The 22,904-nt window shown below is 37.1% G+C and overlaps 1 protein-coding gene across 1 annotated transcript in view; it reads left to right on the top strand.

Annotated features, from left to right (window-relative positions):
• The window catches only part of SDK1 (sidekick cell adhesion molecule 1), a 1,142,665-nt gene that overhangs the window by 786,637 nt on the left and 333,124 nt on the right, over positions 1-22,904 (top strand). Inside the window, 4 exon segments of the mRNA XM_043999243.1 lie at positions 4,878-4,994; positions 7,421-7,588; positions 10,637-10,739; positions 14,851-15,027. Of these exon segments, the coding sequence (XP_043855178.1) occupies positions 4,878-4,994; positions 7,421-7,588; positions 10,637-10,739; positions 14,851-15,027 (565 nt within the window).

Genomic DNA, 22,904 nt, shown 5'->3' with positions numbered 1-22,904 from the left:
CTTCCCTTAGCCTCAGTTTCTTTCTCTTTAAAAAAAGGGGGGGGGCATTAAGCTGGATGGCTTCCAAGGTCCCTTCTACCTCTAGACCTATGTACCTGTGAACTGCAATGAATCCTTTTATAAAAAAAGTCCTCTTTCACAAAGCCAATAGTGACATCCTAATTTACTTTTTTTCTAAATTCAGATGTTTTACATGTTGGATTTTCTTAAAGCAGGGCATACCAATCATGAGGAAAAATGTATTCAATACCCAGAAATGATGCTGTATGTGAGAGCTGACATTTAATATCTTCTTCATAAGATCTCACATTTACATAGAACTCTACAGTTTACAAAATGCTTTCCACTCCAATTGTGAAGTAGGTAATAATGCTCACAAATGAAGAAAATGAGGTTTCAGGAGGTTAAAAGGCAAGCCCCAGGAGACCTTTCCTCCTCCTCCTTTTCCTCCACTTAGACTCCTCTTTCCACTACATCATGCTGCTTCACAGTTTATCTTACTGCAATAAAAATAAAGTAGAATTTGGAGGAGAAAATAAAACTTCTCAGGAAAAGTCTTGAAATAAATGTAGTATTTCTTCCATTTATCAAATATGGTTTGAGAATGGAATGCTACAATTTCCTTAATATTTTCTTTAACCAAGAATTACTGTCCATACCACATTTCATTGGCTCCCCATATAATGTCTATAACAAATGAGGATTTACCTGTAGATCTTGGCCCTTACCATTACAATCCCTTTAGCTATTTTCTGCCCATATACTCAATGACACTGTACCAATCCTACACTTGGCTCCCATTCCTAGTACTAAAAGATGCAAGACTCAGCAGCAATACTTTCATATTGTACTTCCACTCAAGCAATTGACTTGGTGGATAAAAGGCTCAACCTATAGCCAGGAAGACCCCCAGGTACAAATCCTATCTCAAATACTTGCAACTCCAGACAAGTCTCTTAACCTCACTGAGTGTCAGTTCCTCATTTGTAAAAGGAAGGGATAGGACTGGATAGTCTCTATAGTCCCACTGATCTCTAAATCTATGATCCTATGATTCTACTGTTAACTCCATTTTTCCTTAGCTCTTTCAATATTACTCTTTTCCCAACAACCCCTGGATTCCAGTGATCTCACAACACATAAATGAAAAATAGTTCTTCACCTCCCCCTCAAAAAATTATGGGGTTTTATCTAATATGTCTAAATGGATAAACAATTTTCTAATTACTATACTATAACAAAATAATCATAATATCCACTAAGACCTTATTGAATATAATCATTCTTAGAGTATACAAAAAAAAATATTCAAGTTCTTTGAGTGCCTTGGGATTTTGACCATGAATACAGATCCTTCTTACCTCTCACTTCTAATTGGTCTTCCTACTTTCAGTCTCTCTTATCTTAATTCATTTTCCACACAGCTGCCAAATTAATATTCTTAAAGCATAGACCCAATCATGCTATTCTTTACATTCCGAGGTTCCAGTGGCTACCAGTCATTTTAAGTCATGTCCAACTCTTTGTGACCCCATTTGGGGTTTTCTTGGCAAAGATACTGAAATGGTTTGCTATTTCCTTCTCCATGTCATTTTGCAAATGAGGAAACTGAGGCAAACAGGGTTAAGTCACTTGCTTAGGATCACAAAGCTAGTAAGTGTCTAAGGCCAGATTTGAACTCTGGAAGAGGAGTCTTCCTGACTATAGGCCTTAGTGCTGTATACACCGCACCACCTAGATGTCTAGATGCCTCTAAAATAAAATACAAATCCCTTTGTCTTACATTCAAATCCCTCCACTCTAGAGGCTCATCAACATTTGCAGGTTTATTCTACATTACTCTCCTTAATACACTCTGTAGTCCAACTGAACTAGCCTATCCATAGTGAGGTAAAATGTACTTAATACTATGGAATTGGTGTTATATCCAGAATACTATATTTATATCTGATTACAAATGATATTTCATCTCCCATCTCCATTTATTTGCATATCTAGGTTGACTGCAATGTATGCCTTCCTCCACTCTATAGAATCCCTAACTTCCTTCAAGGTTCATCTCACATTGTAGACCATTCTTTATTCCCCTGGTTGCTAACGTCTTCCCCTATCAGAAATTACTTTCTATATATTTTATATTTATTTATCTCTTTTCGGCATGGTAAAATGGGAAGGATGCTGGCTCTGGAGCCAGATGATTTGTTTTCAGATCCTGCCTCTCATGCTTACTACCTGTGTCACTTTGGGCAAGTCACTTAACCTCCAAAGTGTTCAGTTTCCTCATCTGTAAAATGATGGAATTGAACTATCTGGCCTCTGCAGACCCTTCCAGAGCCACATCTTTCTATGACTACAATCCTATATTGTTCCTTTCCAATAGAATATGAGCTTCTTGAGGGCATAATCTTTATATCCTCAGAGTCCAGCACAGTGCTTGACAGACAATAGGCTTGTGATAAATGTTTGATGAGAATATGAATGTATTTATGACATGTTTAGGAAAAGGGAAACCCTACAGATGATGAGGTCCCCAAGAGTTCCTGTGATATGACTTCTTTAACAAAACATATGGCTACTCAAAAGACAGCAGGCTAAAATCCATCTGGGAAAAAGAATGCCTGTGCCCTAGATTACAGCATGCAACTGGTTGGGCAGTCCAGTGAGTCAGTTTATCAGCATATTTGTCATTGTCAGGCAGTGCAGAGAGAGAATAAGCTAATCTCAGAATTGAATAGGAGGAAAGTTGGCTGGGTGGTATTTGGGAAACTGTGCAGTATTTCCAACAATCCTAGCTATCTAACACAAAACACCGGTTTATTTGTTTGAATAATGCTTTATGGCTTTAAATCATGGAATATCACAGTCCCTGAAGAATCAGGCTTGCAAATGATCAAAAAAGTAATGAAGAAAAACCCATGGTAGCTGTAAATAGGCTGCTGTATCTTCCCAAGGTTGGCTTCTGTGGAAGAAGTAAAAATTGAGCATAATACTCTGAGTAGAGAAGTAGGAATTGAACTGAATGCATAATGGACCTGGAACATTCTTCCAAAGTTATTTTTTGTTTAAATCCCCTTCTTCAAATCAGTTTTCCTTCTATTTTTTATAAAAACTATGTTTCATACTTCAATGGATCTTTGATTTCCTTGATATGGGTACATCCTCCAAAGGTGCAGATTACAACAGATCCGAACCTTTTTATCTTGTGCTATTCCTGCCCATGTTCTCCTATCCATCTTCCATAAAGCATCTCCCCAATGTACTAGAGGGCCTTTCAATATTCCATAGATTTCAATGTCAGACACAGGCTATCCATTTATTAGCCCTTGATGTTGCTATGTGAGCAGCCCCTTCCTTTCCTGATCATCCTTTTGCTGGTTGATGATGTTTGTACCATGCTTCTGCATGAATCACCCTTGTTAATATTGGACTACTTATATTTACTCTGCTAGGTCTTTGGGTCACTTGCAGTTTTGAGTCTTTTGGAACTTGACTCTTAATAGCATAGCATCACTGGAACATAAAAAAGGGTGGAGAGGAAAGCTTATGTTAGGCGAAAATTGTCTTCTTATAACTCCTACCTATATACTTCCTACTTCTACCTTCTGAAACTACAAAAAAGAAGTCTGGCCTCTCTTCCATATCACAACCCTTCAAGTATGTGAGATAATATGAATAGTTAATAATGATAGCTAGCATTTCTGTAGTGCTCTAATGCTCACAAAGTAATTCACATATGGGATCTCATTTCATCCTCACAACAACCCTATAAGGTAGCAGCTATTATTTCCCCTATTTTATAGAAAAGGAAACTGAGGATGAGAAAGATTAAACGAATTGCCCAGGGCCAAACAGTGAGTAAAGTAAGATTTGGACTCAGGTCTTATTGACTCCAAGTCCAGCTTTCTATGCACTATACCAGGTAGCTATTATTATATGAATATCTGAATGGGATTCTGTATAAACAAGAGCTTATTGTATAGAGGAAAGAGCTTAATTACAAATCAGGAGCCCTAAGGTCTAATCTCTGTTCTTCCATGAAGCTTGCCAAGTGATCTTGAGTTAAGGCTCTTTAGACCTTAGTTTCTTTGTCTATAAAATCAAGAGTTGGACAAGATCAGGGCTTCTTAAACTTTTTCCACTTGCAACCCCAGGTACATGGGTATATAAAATAGGTATACATAACCTTTTACTGTTTCCAAATTTTTCACCATCCCCACATTCAGTTACATGACTCCATAACAAGTCATCACTCAAAGTTTAAGAAGCTTTGGACTAGATGACCTCTAAGGTCTCTCCTACCTCTGATATTTTATGAATCTCATTTGTTTGAGGGTCACATTTACTTTTCTCTCTCTCTCTCTCTCTTTTTTTGGTGTGGCAGTGTGGGTTAAGTGACTTGCCCAGGGTCACACAGCTAGTAAATGTGAAGTGTCTGAGCCCAGATTTGAACTTAGGTCCTCCTGAATCCAGGGCCAGTGCTTTATCCATTGTGCCACCTAGCTGCCCCACATTTACTTTTAAAAGTAAAAATTTTTTAAGTCTCATTGGATTTTTAAGAAGATAAAGATAAGTTGTTCAGCTTATCTAAATAAAAAAATGTTCCTTTTTCACATTTATTTTAAACTATTCTTATACCTCCTGCACTACTTCACTTAAATATCTATGAGTACCATGAGATATTATTTTCACTTAACCAGAAAACAAAGTTGAGCAATTCCTTGGGGATGAATAATAAAAGGTTATGGTTACTTCTGAAAGGTTTTCCTTCCTTTTTTTTTTAAATGGTTATACCTATTTCTTGGATTCATTCTGTAAGAATTGATGGTAGTAGCCTGAATATTTCAAGGGAGGTTCCCTGATTTCACTTTTGTTCTCAGATATTGCCCCAACATTTACTCAGCGTCCCATGGATACCACTGTTACAGATGGAATGACAGCAGTGCTCACCTGTGAAGTTTCAGGAGCTCCAAAACCTGCTATTACTTGGAGAAGAGGTATGTGTTTGCATTTGTCTTGTGGTTTGAGACTGAGATATAACCATTCCACATAAATATGGTCATCCTAAATTATAAACTTCTTAGAAAATGGCTCTCCCCATCATTGACCCTCTTTCTGCTTCATCTAAGCACCTCATAGTTTGGACAAGGTGATTCTTAATGAACTATTAATGGATGTTGATCTTGGGCAATCTACTCTTAGACCTCAAGTTCTTTTTCACCTTTTTTTAGGGGGTAGGGTATAGAAGTAGAGAGGAGGGGTGGTGGTATGGGAATGGGTCTGGCTGTGATTTCATCAGTGTAGAGAACTCTCAGCAGTAGAAATCTCTCTACTGATACAGATCAGAAACTCCTCTCTAACTTAAAGTCATAGAAAGCCTGGAAAACTGACATGCCAGGGTTACAGAGCTCATATGGATATGGGTAGAATTTTAACCCAGGCCTTCCTTATTGGCAGGCCCACCTTCTACCCACTGAACCATGCTGAATCTTCATAAATGAAACAAACAAAAAAAGAAAATGTAATACTTTAAATGTTGTAGAAATGTAGAGGGACCCCAAGAAACCTGAAGATCTCAACCCCTCCCCAAGGAATTCTTGAACTTTTGCGGGGGGGGGGGGGGGGGGGAGGAGCAGCTCTGGCTCCCACCTCAGGAATGGGTGTTGTCAAGCAAGACCCTGATAACACTGATAAGCAATGCCAAGGTCTGAAAGATGATATGCAGGATATGGATGGATGCTGATAGGCCATTATTCAAAGATCCCCTTCTAGTTATCTTGCCCTTCCCTTCCCTTCCCTTGTTTTGTAATGATACAAAAGACCAGGTCTTCTTTTACTCCAGTGGGACAGTTTTCCATAATGATCTATCTCTGGGCCATATAGTCCTCTCTCCTAATAAATCTCTTTTTATTTAACAAGATTCATGATAAACCTCCAATTCTTTGAGTGAGCTAGCCCCCTGATCCAGGTTGCAAGTCCCCCCAACATATGTGAGAACAACAGTGTTCTATGATTCTGTGGTCATAGGAACTCTTTTTTTCTTCTCATGCATTTAGAATTTAGTTATATTTATAAGTGTATGTGTATATATGCACATAGAAAAAGAAAAAGCATATACATAATACACATATCAATACACATCTGGAGTAAAAGGGGGAATTATAGATTTATTTATTTAATCATTATTTATATAATTTATGTATTTATTTACTCATTCATTCATTTGTTTGTTCAATTATTGATGGGGAGAACGAGAGAAGGAGGGAAAGAAAGAGGGAGAAGCACTATACCAAAGTGCATAGGAGGCTGACCTTAGAGTCAGGAAGACCTGGGCTCAGGTCATACAACCCTGTAAGATGGGCAGAAGTCGTTTAACCTCCTAGTCCCTCAAGCAACTATCCAAAACCATAAATTACAGAGAAGTTGAAAATCTACATCAATAGAGAGAATTTATGAAAGCAGGGTTCCCTATAATAATGAAATCACATACACAGATGTCCCACCATAAATATCTCCTTCCCATGTATGTGTAAGAGACAGATAGTGAATACATCTCTACTGTAAGATTGTTTTGATCCTTATTGGTATCAATTGTGTTAAGTCTAGTCTTCAGTGTAAAGATCCTTATTATAAAGTAAGTGCTATATTATGTGCTTATCAACTAATATAATTTTGAAAATTATTTATTGATCACTTCTTGTATACTCAATGAATTACTTGTACTTGATCAAAAAATTTTTTGTGATTGATTCATTGATTTGGCTAACATAGGAAGTGTTCAATAAGTACTTGTTAAATTGAAATTGAATGAATGAATATGGATTAACTAATAATGTCTGTTGAGCCACGTATAAGCATAACTTTTGGCAGCTGCATTCATTCTTCCTCGCTCTACTTTCAGAGAGACAACCATTTGGAAACTGGATCAGTGACTACTATTATGGAAAATGGGGACAAGTTTTAATCTTGGATGAATCTCTTCATGAGACTTAAAAAGAACCTAGGGTTCCTATATCTTTAATTTGTATACTGTAAAGGGAAGAGAAGGCATTCTTTTGATTCTTTACTAGTATTTGTTGAGTCATTCAACATTTACTGAGCACCCAATGTAATTATTGCATTTAGGAAGAGTATTGGGGGTAATCTGTTAACTTTCTAAATTGAGTTTTTAATGGCTGGAAAGAGTTACTAAAACTTCTAAAGGTGCATCTAAGTCTTTACAATGGGAGAATCTGACTCAGTTAATTTAAATATACCCTGGAGCAGACTAGCAACCATTCACCAAATCGAGATATCTTTTCAGCTTGAAAAGATCTCTTTTCAGAGGCATGATGGCTCTATGAATTTTGTTACAATAAATGTTACTATATTTTAAGAGTGTAGTGGCTGACTTATTCTCATTCTTTTCTCTGTCATTTTTCAGGGAAACAGATTTTGGCCAGTGGCTCTGTTCAGATTCCTAGATTTATCCTTCTTGAGTCTGGAGGCCTGCAGATAACCCCAGTCTTTCTCCAGGATGCTGGCAACTATACCTGCTATGCAGTCAACTCTGAAGGATCTCTAAATGCATTTGCCATGCTGACTGTGTGGAGTATGGATAACACTTTATATGAAATCTTCCATTAATCACAGCTTAATCAGGGTGTCATTTTTACTTAGGAAATATTATTATGCCCTTGGTCTTTCTCATTTAATCAAATGAAAATAGTTTTTGTTTTTGTTTTTGTTTTTGTTTTTTACAGGGCAATGGGGTTAAGTGACTTGCCCAGGGTCACACAGCTAGTAAGTGTTAAGTGTCTGAGGCCGGATTTGAACTCAGGAACTCCTGAATCCAGGGCCGGTGCTTTATCCACTGTGCCACCTAGCCACCCCGAAAATAGTTATTTTTACAACTAATTTATTAAAATCTATTGAGTGATTACCTTAACTTTTCAGGTTCTAAAAAATAAAATATGTATATTAAAAATATAATGAAAAAAACAACTATGAAGCAGGAATGTCATCCGTACTGTCACACCAAGACACAAAATAGACTTATTGGTTCATCTTAGAGCTGTACTCACCTAAGAAAGCTAAATTAAAAATTAAAATACTTACAAAAATATTCTGCTGACTAATTATCAAGTAAGATACTTTGAGAATATAGCAAAATAATGAAGCTGTTCTTTTTTCTTGATTCTAAGCCAAAAAACCAGCTCCCTGTAATTATTATAAGAGCACTCGTCTTCAGCTCTTGCCTGTCCTTATTGTCTCTTCTGAAACTCAAAATAATTTTAATTTTACAAGAGGAAGATTATATAATCCAAAATTATTCCATTCTTTAGATTTATACATAGTATCTATATTTCATTCTGGCCTATAGTCCAGGCACATATACTCCAGAAATTCCTTTTTTAAGGAAAGAGAAGACAAATCACCCTACAGTGCTTTTCTTAGAAATAGCTATATTGTTCAAGTGACTTTGAATTTACATAAATAGAACACTGGATTGAGAGCCTGGATCCCAGATCTGGTACCTATTACCTGGCCTACCCTGGGCAAATTACTTAACTTCCTGGAGCTGCAGTCTTCTCATCTTTAAAATGAGAAGGTTGGGGGCAGCTAGGTGGCGCAGTGGCTAAAGCACCGGGCCTGGATTTAGAAGGATCTGAGTTCAAATTTGACTTCAGATACTTACTAGCTGTGTGACCCTGGGCAAGTCACTTAACCCTCATTGCTCTGCCAAAAATAAATAAATAAACAAACAAACAAATAAAATGAGAACTTTGGACTACATGATCACCGAGATCCCTTTCAGTTCCTCCTATGGGTCTATAAATATTTAAAAAACTCTAACCAATTTCTTTAAAAAGCTGAATTGTGGTTCATTTCACTTTGGCTTAACTTGCTTTGTGGCTTATTTAGAGGTCACTTTAAAAAAATAGGTCATTACATTTTGTTTCAAGCTTATTTGATTGCTACTCTCATTTTCCATTTTGAAAATACTATATATGCATAGAGTGAACTAAAGTCTCTCAGAATCAAATTCTAGCTTACTCCCTGGGACCTCCCTACTGCTTAATTGGCCTATTCTTCATGCTAATAGAGGCCATCTTCCTTCTCTATGATAGATGTTCCACCTATTCATCTCTAACTCACATTCTATTGCTTATGAAAGTTAAGTTGTGGAAGCAGTGTCACATATTGGCTAAAAAGTTGACCTCAGAATCAAGAAGGCTTGGGTTCAAGCCCCACTTTGCCTCTGACAATTGTTATCCATGCTATCCTGAGCAAGTCACTTAACCCCTCAAAAAAAAAATTAAAGCTGGGACTATGAAGTTGGAATTCTCATAAACAACTGATCAGGAGATTTACTGGAATTATTCATTGTTCTTTGTGAGAGTCTGCACTGTACTTATCTCGAAGATTTACATTCTGTTCATATACAGATTTTATAGGAGCAATAGGTATTTGGGTGTCCTCCGATAGAAAATGCATTATAAAGGGACAAGGTCATGGGATCTTGCATTTAGAGCTGGAAGGGACCCCAGTGGCCATCTAATCCAACTTCCTCATTTACATAAGATAAAGAAACTGAAGCTTAAAGGAGTCAAATGACTTGCCCATGGTCATGCAGCTTGTAAATATCATAGGGGGATTTGAACCCAGGTCTTTATGACTCTAAGCCCAGACCTCTGCCCCTGTAATAAGTAGGTTCTACTGGACAAGTGTAGCTACACAGATACATTTGCATACGATCTTGAGTACATATATGCTCATGGATAAAGGGCCAAAATTAATTTGCCATGATCTATCCCTTTTTCACCTGTGCATGCAACTTACTTTAATGTTGTGGTATTGATAGCACTCTCAGATATCTTAAAGTTCTAAAATTCATTAGCTCTATGATTTGATTCTGTAACGATTGGAATGATGCCACCTGCTGGAGACACTGTAGAAGAGTTCCACCCATGAAGCGAAGGTCTTTGAGGGCAAGACTAGGAGTCTTTTCTTTGGCATCAGGAAGTGACACTGGGTAGTGGGAGGAAGAAGGAAGAGACTAGCACTCTGTCTCTGGCTTTCCTTTGGACTCTGGTGGAGAGCGGAGCTAGAAATGTGCTCTCCCTTTAATAGATAGGAATCTAGGCCTTTCTCTCTCTCTTTACCAAATTCTTATTCTCCTTAATAAACTCTTTTTTTTTTTTAACTGAGGCAGTTGGGGTTAAGTGACTTGCCCAGGATCACACAGCTAGTAAGTGTTAAGTGTCTGAGGCCAGATTTGAACTCAGGTACTCCTGATTCCAGAGCCGGTGCTCTATCCACTGTGCCACCTAGCTGCCCCAATAAACTCTTAAAAGTCTAACTCTTGCTAAAGCTTATAATTTATTGGCGACCACTCATTGGATATTTTAGACAGACTAGCTAGAATTTTAGCCCTTAACAATTCTATGACCTGCTTTCATTTCCTGAGAACATTCTAAGATCTTCCATTTATACATTTGGGTTTTTTGTTTCTTTGTTTTGTTTTGGGTTACGTTGTTTTTGCCAACATAAGACAGAACTTCAAACTCTCAATGCCAGATATATAGCTCATTTCCTGCAAAGGTGGAAACTCTCAAACTTGTAATTTTCTCTGAGTTGTGGCTTGTGTTTCTTTTAGATCGTACTTTTATTGTCTACCCTCCTGAGGATCGAATTGTTATTAAGGGAACCACAGCCACTCTGCATTGTGGAGCAATTCATGATCCTAGAATTCCTATCAGGTTAGTATAGTCAACTGCTCTTGGGGTTTGTTTGTTTTTGTGTTTGTGGGTTTTTTTGTCTGCATATTATTTTTAATATTCTGTGGGCATGTAAAATTAAGTCATTGGATGAAGAGGAATTTTAGGAACCTCTTCTAGTTGCAGACTCTTGATTGCTGTATCTTAAGGTTGTAGGCTGTATCATTAATCACCCAAATCCTATTTTCTCCTTCAGCCTTATGTATTATTTACAGTGAGCTATGTTCCACTTCATGACTTCAATACAGCTTTTCATGATTTTGCTGCCAAGGTTAATACACTATCTGTAAAACGGACTTGTCAGAGGCTGATACTTAATGAGAGAAAAATCCAGAGGGATCAAATAGGATTTCAGAAATGTTTACTCTGGGACTATGGAATACCCAGGAAGAGTATCCTTGCACTCCCAGGAATATTTCATAGCAAAATGAGGGGAGGAAAGGTCTGGAAAGTTGGAAGAGAGGAAATCACAGTCCTCTAATGAATTTACAACAAAAGGCATTTAGAAACTTCAACTGGATGACTTGAAGCTTGAATCAAGGCATAGGGAGTTTTTCATCTTTCTTTGAATTCACACTGGGATTGTAGTGACTGAAAATTTGATGATCTTGGTGAAAAAAGTCCAATGATTAAAACAAATAGTTACCCTTAGAAAGCTTTTCTATTTTTGAAAAGTAAAAACAGAACTTCCTAATGGTTTTGTGTTGTTGGGGCAATCTTGAAAGCGATTTCTAAAAATTATTATGAAATTTTTTTTTCAATCTGCCCTTACACCAAAAAGTATCTGATAATTGCTGGCATGTCCATAACACTTTGTGGCTCCCCAAATGCTGTACATACATTATCCTATTTCATCCTCATAACAACAGTGCAAGATAAATTATTGCTCCCATTTTACAGGTGAAAAATTGAAGCTGAGAGAGTCAAAGTGATTTTTCTAGGGTCATGCAGGTGGTAAATATTTGAGGAAGGATTCCAATTCAGCTACCCCTGACCTTAAGTCCTACTTCTACTATGTACACTAGTTCATGTTTCTTTCTAGAAAAACTAAACGCCTATCACTTGGGGGATGGTTGAACAAGTTATGGTATATAAATGTGATGCATGATGTAAGAAATGATGAAGGGGATGATACCTGAAAAACCTGGAAAGACACATGAACTGATGCAAAGTAATGTACAAGAACCAGGAGAACAATTTACACAGTAACAATAATATTACAAAGATAACTGTAAAGGACTCTGATAGATACAGTAATCCCCTACATTGCCAAAGAACTCATAATGAAAAATGCTATTTATTTCTAATAGAGAACTGATGGACTCAGAGTGCAGACTAAAGCATACTATTTTTCTTTTTATTGATTGTTTTTTTAAGAATATGGCCAATGCAAAAATGTTGTGTATGACTTAATTTGCATAATGGTTATTATATTTCTTGCCTTCTGAATGGGTGGTGGAGAAGAGATAGAATTTAGAAATAAAAAAATTTGAATATATTTTTTAGAAAGACTGAGTCACATCTCTACCAACAGTGTATTAATGTACTTAACAGGTGGTTTTCCAAGTAAGAAATCCAACCTATCAATAATCATATGAAAAAAAATCTTCCAAATCACTAATAATTAGAGAAGGGGAAATTGAAGCAACTTTGGGGTTCAACCTCATACTCATCAGATTGTCAAATTTGACCCCCAAAAAGAACATGACAATTGTTGGAGGAGCTACAAGAAAATAGCCCCATTACTATATGATGAGAGGAGTTTTGGATTGGTCTAAACATTCTGGAAAGCAATTTGGAAATATGTCCAAAAAGTTAGGAAACTGTGCATGAACTTCAACTCAGTAACACCACTACTACTCCAAAGAGATCAAAGAACACTGAAAACACTTATGTAGAAAAATCTTTTTGCAGCCATTTTTGTAGTGTTAAAGAACTGTAGAATGACTAGACAAATTATGGTATACAAATGTAATAGAATACTAGTGTGCTATAAGAAATTATGAAAAGGAGAATTTCAGAGAAACCAAGGAAGACTTATATGAACTGATACAAAATGAAATGATCAGAATCAGGAAAACAATTCATACAATAACAACATTATAAGAAAAACAACTTTGAAAGACTTAACTTTGATCAATGCAATAAGCCAAGGATTTCAGGGGATTATTGATGGAGCATGCTACTTACCTCATGACACAAAAGTGATGGACTTTGGATGCAGAGTGAGACATATATTTTTGGACCTGGCAAATATATGAATTTGTTTTATTTGTTGTGCAAATTTGTTAGAGGAATTATGTTTTTATTTCTTTCTTTTCCAGTGGGGGAAGATTGGAGAGAGAGCAAAAATAAATAAATAAAAATAAAAATGTTTGTAAATTAAAAAAAAAAAGAAAATTCATTAAAAGAAAAATAAAACCCTCCATCAATGAAGATGGGCAACTGTTTGGCAGCTTATAATCTTAGACAATTATCTGGAGCACTGAGATATTGAATGGCTTGTCCATGTCATAAATAGGAATTGAACCTTGATTTTCTTGACTTCTAAGCTGGTCCTCTATATAATATATCACATTTACTCTTCTATATAGGTAGTAAAATGAATAAAGCCAAGATTTTGTATTTTTCTTTGAAATTAATTGATCAAATTAAAAGTTGGCCAAAAGGGCTAGCAGGGTTTTCTGGACCATAGAAGCAAAGTGTTTCTCTGATTCTTTCATTTAAGGGAATAGGGACTCAGGGTAGCTAGAGGAACAAATGAGACAATTGAACAAATAGGACAAAATGAACATATGACAAAATTACTCATTTGTCTTGCCTGCTCATTTCTAGTTTTTTCCAGCATGAAAAATCTTACCATGATTCAAATTTAGATTCAAAATTGTTAAAAGTGTCAGAAACTGTATAGGGGGATGGGGGAAGCTTAAAATTACCCTGAAGAAGCTGAGAGACTCTATTAGAAATGTGCATCAGGAAAAGAAAAAGATTAAATTGTTTTAAAAAATTTTTGGTGTGATTTCAGAAAGTAATAAGGATGGTTAAGCCTGTCTTTCTGCTTGTCTGAAAGTTATCAGAGAATTCCCTTTGATTTTCAGGGTGTTATTTTAGCTTTTTGGATGCGATTAAACATACCCAGCTTGATCCTATGAATGAGAAGGGAGAAAATTAGCCACTTTGGGCATCCATTAATGTTTTCTTGCTACTGGTTTGCATTGCACCAGAGGAACTAATTTATTCAGATACCATAGTTACTGGTATAAGTGAAAGCTCCTCCCCAAAGGAGCAATTTACTCATTTCTTTCGGGTAGAATCAGGCCCATTATGTCTCAGGGTAATTTCAGATAAGTAGTTTTGTAAATGTCTGGGCCCTGTGCATGTTAAAACTTTAAAGGATGGGGCATATTTTGGAAATCAAATCAATTAATTTTGAAAAGTAAAAACAGCACTTTCATCCCATGAGGCAATGCATATTGGTCCATACCCATAGAGATCTGAAAACTGGACAGGCTCTTAATTGACTCTATATTTGAAAAGAAAATGTGCTAAAATTGCCATAGATAAAGATTAAAAGAGAAGGAAATGTAATTTTAAGGACAATTTGCTATAATGGTTAGATTTTAAGGAAAGCAGGTTTAGGAGATGTGATTTTTTTTTTTTCCCTCTAGGACTTATATGCTTCTATTTGGGGGATTTTTTCTCCAATTATCCACAGTATTTTATATGGTCTCTCTTAAAGATTAATCTGCTTTTTCAAGAAGCCATCCTAGGTCAGATGGGTTGAATTATAGTTTTGCACTTTGGGGTGCTTGGTTGTTCTAATGACTTTCTTCACTTTTGATTCTGAAATAAAACACCAGGTGCTTTTTAATTTTTGTGTTCTCAGTTTTGTAATTTAGTTTGGGAGTGTTTTTGTTTTGTTTGTTTATTTATTTGTTTGATTTTGTCCTTTACAATCTTTGAATTTACTTTGATAACTTATGCTGATAATTGTAAGAGTGGTTCCTAGTTTTTACCCAGGCTTTTAAACTGCTGTTCTGGAGTTGGATCTTTGTTTGACCTAATTAATATTTTGAAACATTTTCATCCACAGATATGTTTGGAAAAAGGACAACATCATCATAAATCCAGCCACAAGTTCTAGAATTGTGGTAGAAAAAGATGGTTCCCTTCTCATTAGTCAGACGTGGTCAGGTGACATTGGTGACTACACCTGCGAGGTTATTTCTGATGGAGGGAATGATTCGAGAATGGCTCGATTGGAAGTGATGTGAGCATTGTGTCTATTAAACTTTGTTAATTATTGTCTAGTGATATGCATTATTATGTATAATGAATTTTATTTTGAGCAGTTTGTTTCATATTTCCTCTCCTCACGTGTACAGTCAGTTGCCAAACCTTGCTTTTTCTACCTTCACAACATTTCTTACATCAGACTCCTCTCCACTCATAGAGTTGCCAGTTTATTTCAACAGCCTCCAAATTGGTCTCCCGGCCTCTGCCTCCAGTGCATCTTCTACACCACTGCTAAAGTAATTTTTCTGAAGTACTCATCTATGTGACTCTCTGACTCAGTCAGCTTCTGTGGCTTCCTGGGATGAAAGGCAGAGCAGACTGGCACACAGACCAGGAAAGCATTTATTGGGAACTTACCATGCACTAGGCACTGGGAATACAAAGACAAGGAAAGGAGGCAGTCTCTACCCTCAAGGGTGAAGAAAATGCATGAGAAGGAGCTGGAGAAAAATGAGGGGGCTGAGAGAGGAGACTGGTGCAGTATGTAAAAGTCCAGAGAGTTAAGAGTAGAACTAAGAGAAAAGTGAGTGGGCGTGGCCTGGGGACTTCTTTAAATGGTAGCCCCACATAGGAAGTCAGTAATTAGAGGAGGGGGCCATAGGGATGGTGGGCTCTCAGGGGTGAGAAGGCTGCTGGGGGCAGAGGTAGAAAATAAGATAAATTAAAAAAATATATATATGTATACATATGTTTATGTACTCACGTACACACAATCATATACATATATACACATAAAAAGATATAGCAATAGAATCTTTTGTTTAGCTTTTAAAGCCCTATAACAACCTGGCCCCAAACTTATCTTTCTAGCCTCATTGTACATTATATTTTCTCTCATACTCTGTAGTCCAGTCAAACTGGCCTTCTCTCTCTTCATCACATTCCTATCTCTCATCTACATGCCTTTGCACTAGACATCCCACATGCCACTAATAAGTAACATTTTGTTGTCATTCAATGGTGTCCAACTCTTTGTGACCCTGTGGACCATAGCACACCTATAACTATCCATAGGGTTTTCTTGACAAAGATATTGGAGTGGTCTGCTATTTCCTCCTCCAGTAGATTAAGGCAACCAGAGGTTAAGTGACTTACTCAAGGTCACACAAGTAGTGAGTGTCTAAGACTGGATTTTAAACTTGGGCTATACCCAGTTAAAAAATGCACCCAGTTGCATCTTAACCAGTAATATAGCCTCCTTATCTCTACTTCATAGAGTCCCTCTCATGCTTTAAGATGCAGTTTAAATACATCCTTCTTGATGAATTCTTTTATGATCCCCTAATGCTAGTGTGCTGCCACAAAACTCATCCATCCATCCATCTATCTATCTATCTATCTATCTATCTATCTATCTATCTATCTATCTATCTATCTACTTGTGTATATATATATACACATACATATATGTATGTATATATACACACATATACTCATATACAATATAGGTATACAAAACATAAGATCGTATTATATAAACATATACACATAAACATATTTATTTCATTCTTTGCATTTGTATCCCCAGGTGCCTGCAAAGTGCCTGTCATAATATGTACTTGCTAGATAGATTGATTGATTCACAGTATCCTAGCTTAGCATTCATAATCCATCAGTTGTGCTGAGTATCCATATACTTAACAAAATACTCTAAAGAAATTTAAAGAAATGATTGAAAAGTTTCACTAATAGATTAGTTGACTTGTTTATTGATTATAGATCTATTGATAGATTTCTTCTTGTTAGTTCCTTTCCTCCCCTTTCCTCTCATCTTAAGTCTCTAATTCTAGGGCATAAGTTTAAATACCCAGTACAGCTCTTTATTCTTTGTCCTTTATTCATTTATTAGTTTGTTTTTTTCAAACTGTACCCTCTTAGGAATTGCTTCAGGGCACAAGTACAAAATTAAAACATGAAAATAGATGAAGCATAGCATTGCAGCAATTAGGACAGCAGTAAACAAAATTGCATATTATAAACCATCACCTCTCAATTTTTTTAGTGCCACCCCATTAGGAAAAGCCATTGTAAAAAGACAAGTCTTACTGGACTCTGCTGGGTCTTGAATCATAAAGGAATTCCATACAGAAGAATCTTTCTATAAAAAGCACCTTCCCTCCTCATTCAAGGTGTATGTGAGATATACAAAGCTGTTACAGGAGTCTCCCAGGTGCTCTCCATCATTCTGATGGTCATGACAACAGCAATTACATTAACTGACATTTATGTAGAACTTCAAGATTCACAAAGAGCCTTCTTCATGACAACGCTGTAGCTGTTCAGTCATTTTTCAGTTGTGTCTGACTCTTTGTTACCCCATCTGGGGTTTGCTTGGCAAAGATACTGGCGTGGTTTGCCATTTCTTTCTCTAATTCATTTTACAGATGAGGAAACTGAGGCAAATGGGGTTAAGTGACCTCCCCAGGGTTAAACAGCTAGTAAGTGTCTGGGGTTGTATTTGAACTAAGGGAGATGAATGTGACTGCAGGTCTAGGACTCTGTATACCATGATGCCACCTAGCTGCAAATGACAACCTTGAGAAGTAGAGAACACAAGCATTTTAATCCTCATTTTATAGAGGAGGAAAATGAAGCTCAGAGAAATGAAATAATTTGTCCATGGTCATACAACTGGTAAGTAGCTATAAGAAGAATTCACATTTCTATAGAGTTTCAAGGTTTATAGAACACATCTTCCTCACAGCAACTCTTTGAGAAAGGCTGTATGAGCATTAATATCTTCATTTTACAGATAAATTATGTGATTTTGGTCTTGATCCAGTGTTCCTGGCACTATTATACTGTCATACCAACTACCCACAGTACTGTGGGTTTTTTTTAAATGTATCATATTGCCTTTTTAAAGGATAATATTAAAGTCTGCCTGTCATTAATAGGGATTCCCAGCTAAATGATCGTGAAACCCAGTCTGTCTGTTGTGAGGCAACACATGCCAAAAGTGCCTCAGCGGTCTGTGTGTGTGTGTGTGTGTGTGTGTGTGTGTGTGTGTGTGTGTGAGAGAGAGAGAGAGAGAGAGAGAGTGAGAGCACATGTGTGTAACTCTGGACAAGTCACTTAACTTCAGTCTACCTCAGTTTGCTCATCCATACAATGAGGATAATAATAGCACCTACCACCAACAGTTGATATGAGGATCAGATGAGTTCATATATATATATATATATATATACAAAATATATATATATATACAATATATATATATATATATATATGTATATATATATATATATACACAAAAAAAAATCTTATAGACCTTAAATGACTACATAAATGCTAGAGCTGATGTTTTTGTTGTTTGTTGCTGTTAGTTATCTTGGCAAAATAAAAATGCTCTGATCCCCTGAACCAGGAGGTTTTTTTTTTCCTTGTTCTCCACCAAAGTCTCCATTTCTCAGTTTATTCACTAATCATGAAGTGACTCCCATCCCCTGTAGGGTCACCTCTTTACCAAAAGTAGGAGCATTTTCCTTTCCCTTTATTAAAATAATAGCCTCCTTTTTCACCTCTTTCTCATTTGTCATTGGCTACTTTCTATTTTTAGCACACACCCAGAGCATGCTAATACCTCCAGACTTGACAATGGACTGATCTTTTCATAGCTGTTTTCCTATCTCCTGTATTTTATTTCAAATTTCTTCCTTAGGAATTTTTTCCCCATTATGTTAATAGCTTGGAGCATAAGCAGTAAGTTTACACAATGTTTTGTGTTATTCATTTCTTTTAAAAACTACCTCAGTACAATCTCAGATCATCTGTCATTGATATCAAATAAATAAGTGTTAGCATTTCATAAAGACTCTGTCAGCAGAAGCCAAATTGCATACTTTCAATGTAATGCATTCTTTTCCTCAGTAATATTTTATGTTCAACTGATTTACATATCCTCCCTACTATTTGCTTATTCAATTTCTTCTAAGCAAAATACATTTTTAGTAAATGTTTGTTTCTAAAAAATATAGACATTTTATTGCTAAAATACTTCATCGCTAAATATAGAAATATTTACAAATTTGAGATGCTAATCGATTTAGTGCCAACTTAGCTACAAGAGTGATTTGGAAGACAACAGTGATATCATCCCCTTTAATGTAGTACAAGGTTAATGAATCTTCTATGTTCCCAAACCAGAATAAAATGAGAAGGCTGGGGACTTTACATGGGTATTTCTTTTGGCCAGATCCAGCTGAAACCATCCTGCATGAGGAATGATAATAATAAGAATAGCAATTCTTAGTGTTCATGGTACTTTCTCATATATTATCTAAGTAATGACTAACATTTCCACAATCTGCTCAAGTATAAAATGCCAAAGCAGAGTTGTTCAGAAAATAACAAGGAATAAAAATCTCATATTTCAGACCTGAGAAGGACTTACACCTAAAATGGCATCCTTCTAAAGTGCCTCAAAGATTATTTCCTCTTGCTATATCTCATCACCTTAAAACTACTTTATTTAATATAGATGTTATTTTACAAAGTAACAAGAGTAGCCTTTTAAAAAAAGCAGGAAATATGTTCACCTCCTGTTATGTTTGTTTTGCCTCTATCAAAGATACTAATAACCCTATTTTCCATTCATATATGGTATTAAAAAATGGTTCATCCTTACTTCTTGGTGGGAATTGATACCATTATAATTGAATATGTAATGAATCTGGGATATGATGAACTAGCTTGGCCATTAGACAAATAATTATGATAGAGGTGACTCCTGTGACTCCTTGGGACCCTCAAAAGTTGGTGGAGCTTTACATATGCAAAGGACTTAAGGAACCTAGAAGGCAGATGGGGTGGGGTGTGGATTAGTGATGGAGAACAGTCTTTGAAGAAGAAAAAACAATGGGGCAGGAAAGGAGGGGGTATCAAGCTAGTGAAAACACACAGGTTTGGGTTTAAGTTTTAGGTGTTTTTTTTCCATCCTAGCCTAACTCTTTCAACATCATGGGGTTTCTCAGGATAAGATCCCCCTGCTTTGTGACCCAACAGAGTTGTTTTATTTTACCTCTTTTTCCTTTAATTACTTGTGTTTCCAAAGGATTGGAAGAGTGGTCAGCTCAGCATGCAGAGGAGTTCAAGAGGACATTAAAAATTTTTGTTGATATCTTTACCCTCATCCTCATTTCTCAATAAATCCCTCCTCAATCCTCTACTCAAAGACTCATTAATATTTAGGAAGAAAGAAAGAAAAAAAAACACAATTTAACCAAACCAATAAACACATCAATGCAGTCCAACTGTATGTGTAGGATTCTATACTCCTTTCACCCTGTCTGCCAAGAAAGGAGGAAGAGAAATACTTTCTTGTATCTAAGAGAGACACCTCATAATGTTGATAATTATTTTATGATGTTATCATGTTACATGGAAGGATCAAAGCTTCCATGGGCAGTAATTAATCATCACCCATATTTCCCCATGACTTTAAGGTTTGCACATCCCTTTCCTCATAAGGGTTATGTTAGTATTCTTTTTTCTTTCAGGGCAATGAGGGTTAAGTGACTTGCCCAGGATCACACAGCTAGTAAGTGTCAAGTGTCTGAGGTCAAATTTGAACTCAAGTCCTACTGAATCCAGGGCCGGTGCTTTCTCCACTGCACCACCTAGCTGCCTCTATGTTAGTATTCTTACTCGCATTTTATACAGGAAGAACCTAGAGCTCAGTGAGAAGAAGCAGCTTGCTATGGGTCACATGGCTAGTGAGTGGCAGGCTCAGATTTGAGGTCCACTTGTCCAAGTTCCAAGTTAGAGCTCTTTACTCTAGAGTAATTTCCAGGGGGGGCAGCTAGGTGGCACAGTGGATAAAGCACCAGCCCTGGATTCAGGAGGACCTGAGTTCAAAATCTAGCCTCAGACACTTGACACTTACTGGCTGTGTGACCCTGGGCAAGTCACCTAACCCTCATTGCCCCACTAAAAAAGAAAAGAAAAGAATAGAGTAATTTTCATGTAATTCCTAGGTTACACCTTTCAAGGGCAGGCACTTGATTTTGAAGCCTTGTCTAGTGTCAACAAATGCCTTGTTCCAACTCTGTTCAGGATGCATGTGCTCTGAAGCTATAGGAGAGAAAGGTCACAGCCACAGATAGGTACAGAAAGGGACTGGCATTCCAGGATCTTTGGGGCGTCAGTGTCCTGACCGCAGAAGTTAAATGACCTGAGACCATTGCATGGATGGAAGAGGTAGAGGACAACCAGAATTTCTTTTTTCAGAGATACCTGGGAGACCAAAGGCAGAAATAGTAAAGTGTTGCCTTTCTACAGTGAGAACCTGCACAGGTTCTGGATACACCCCTGCACAGCATCTGGATGAGGAGTGAGCAGGAATGATGACATACAAAGAGAGAAAACTGCCGGCAGCGGCAGAAAGAACATTAAAAACAAACAAAAAACCAGTCAGAACCAGAATGCTGGCACATCTGAAATTTACAATTTGGGTTTTTCATGTGGTTGGCCATGATCTCTGTGTTTTAGGGGTCAGTCAGCCCCAGCCTACTTTATACTGTGGGGCCACAGCTGTTGCTCTATTGTACTGAGAAAATGCAGGGCATTATAGAGAGTAGAAAAGAGACCAAAAACCCCAGGAATGGGGTGGGGGCTGGGACTAGGGAATAGTGACCAGCTCTCTTCCTGTCTGAAGTCAGTGTCTCCATGATCTGGTGGTATGAAGGTACCAATATCTATCGCTTACCCCATGGAGTGACACACAGGTAATATTCCCTTCAATTCAGTAAATATGGAAGTGCAGCATGGCATAGCAGATAGAGGGCTGGGCTTAGAGTCAGGAAGACCTAGCTTCAAATCCCACCTTTGATACCTATCAGGTCAGGTACTTAACCTCTCAGTAACCATAGAAAACTCTAAGAATGCAAATGGCAGAGCAGATACAGATCTTCATTGAAAGATAAGGAGCAGGGCAGCTAGGTGGGCAGTGGATAGAGCACTGACCCTGGAGTCAGGAGGACCTGAGTTCAAATCTGGCCTCAGACACTTAACACTTACTAGCTGTGTGACCCTGGGCAAGTCACTTAACCCCAATTGCCTCACTAAAAAAAAAAAAAGAAAGAAAGAAAGAAAGAAAGAAAGAAAGAAAGAAAGAAAGATAAGGGGCAGCTAGGTGGTGAGCACCTGCCCTGGATTAAGGAGGACCTGAGTTCAAATCCAACCTCAGACACTTAACACTCACTAGCTGTGTGACTCTGGGCAAGTCACTTAACCCCAACTGCCTCAACAAAAAGAGAGAGAGAGAGAGAGAATCCCATACTGAGACTTGCTTATACTGATGAAATCACAAATCTGTAAAACACACAAATACATATGTACATACATACATGCATGCATACATACATACACACACATATATCCTGGGCACCTGGGTGGCACAGTGTATAGATTGCTGGCCCTGGAGTTAGGAAAGACCCTAATTCAAATCCAATCTCAGACACTAGTTGTGTGACCTTGAGCAAGTCACTTAACTGTTTGCCGCAGTTGATACATCTGTAAAATGAACTAGAGAAGGAAGTGGCAAACCACTCCAGTATCTCTGTCAAGAAAACCCCCCAAAAGGGGTCATGAAGAGTCAAACATGACTGAAATGACTAAACATTTGTACATATACACATATAATATACAGATCTATATATACATATTCATATGTATACATGTGTATTTGTGCTGGATGACATATAATGGTCAAGGAACTTATCATTAGAAAGGCATAGGTGTGACAGGCTAATCACCAAAGTCTGCCCTGATTTAACAAAGGGAATGGCTATACTCCCTTTGGGGTATCAGACTATATGGTATAAGCCTAAATTGTGACATAATGACATT

The sequence above is a fragment of the Dromiciops gliroides genome, chromosome 1, assembly GCF_019393635.1.
Source record: "Dromiciops gliroides isolate mDroGli1 chromosome 1, mDroGli1.pri, whole genome shotgun sequence".
NCBI classification, from domain to species: Eukaryota; Metazoa; Chordata; class Mammalia; order Microbiotheria; family Microbiotheriidae; genus Dromiciops; species Dromiciops gliroides.
This window is presented reverse-complemented; position numbering and strand designations above follow the sequence as displayed.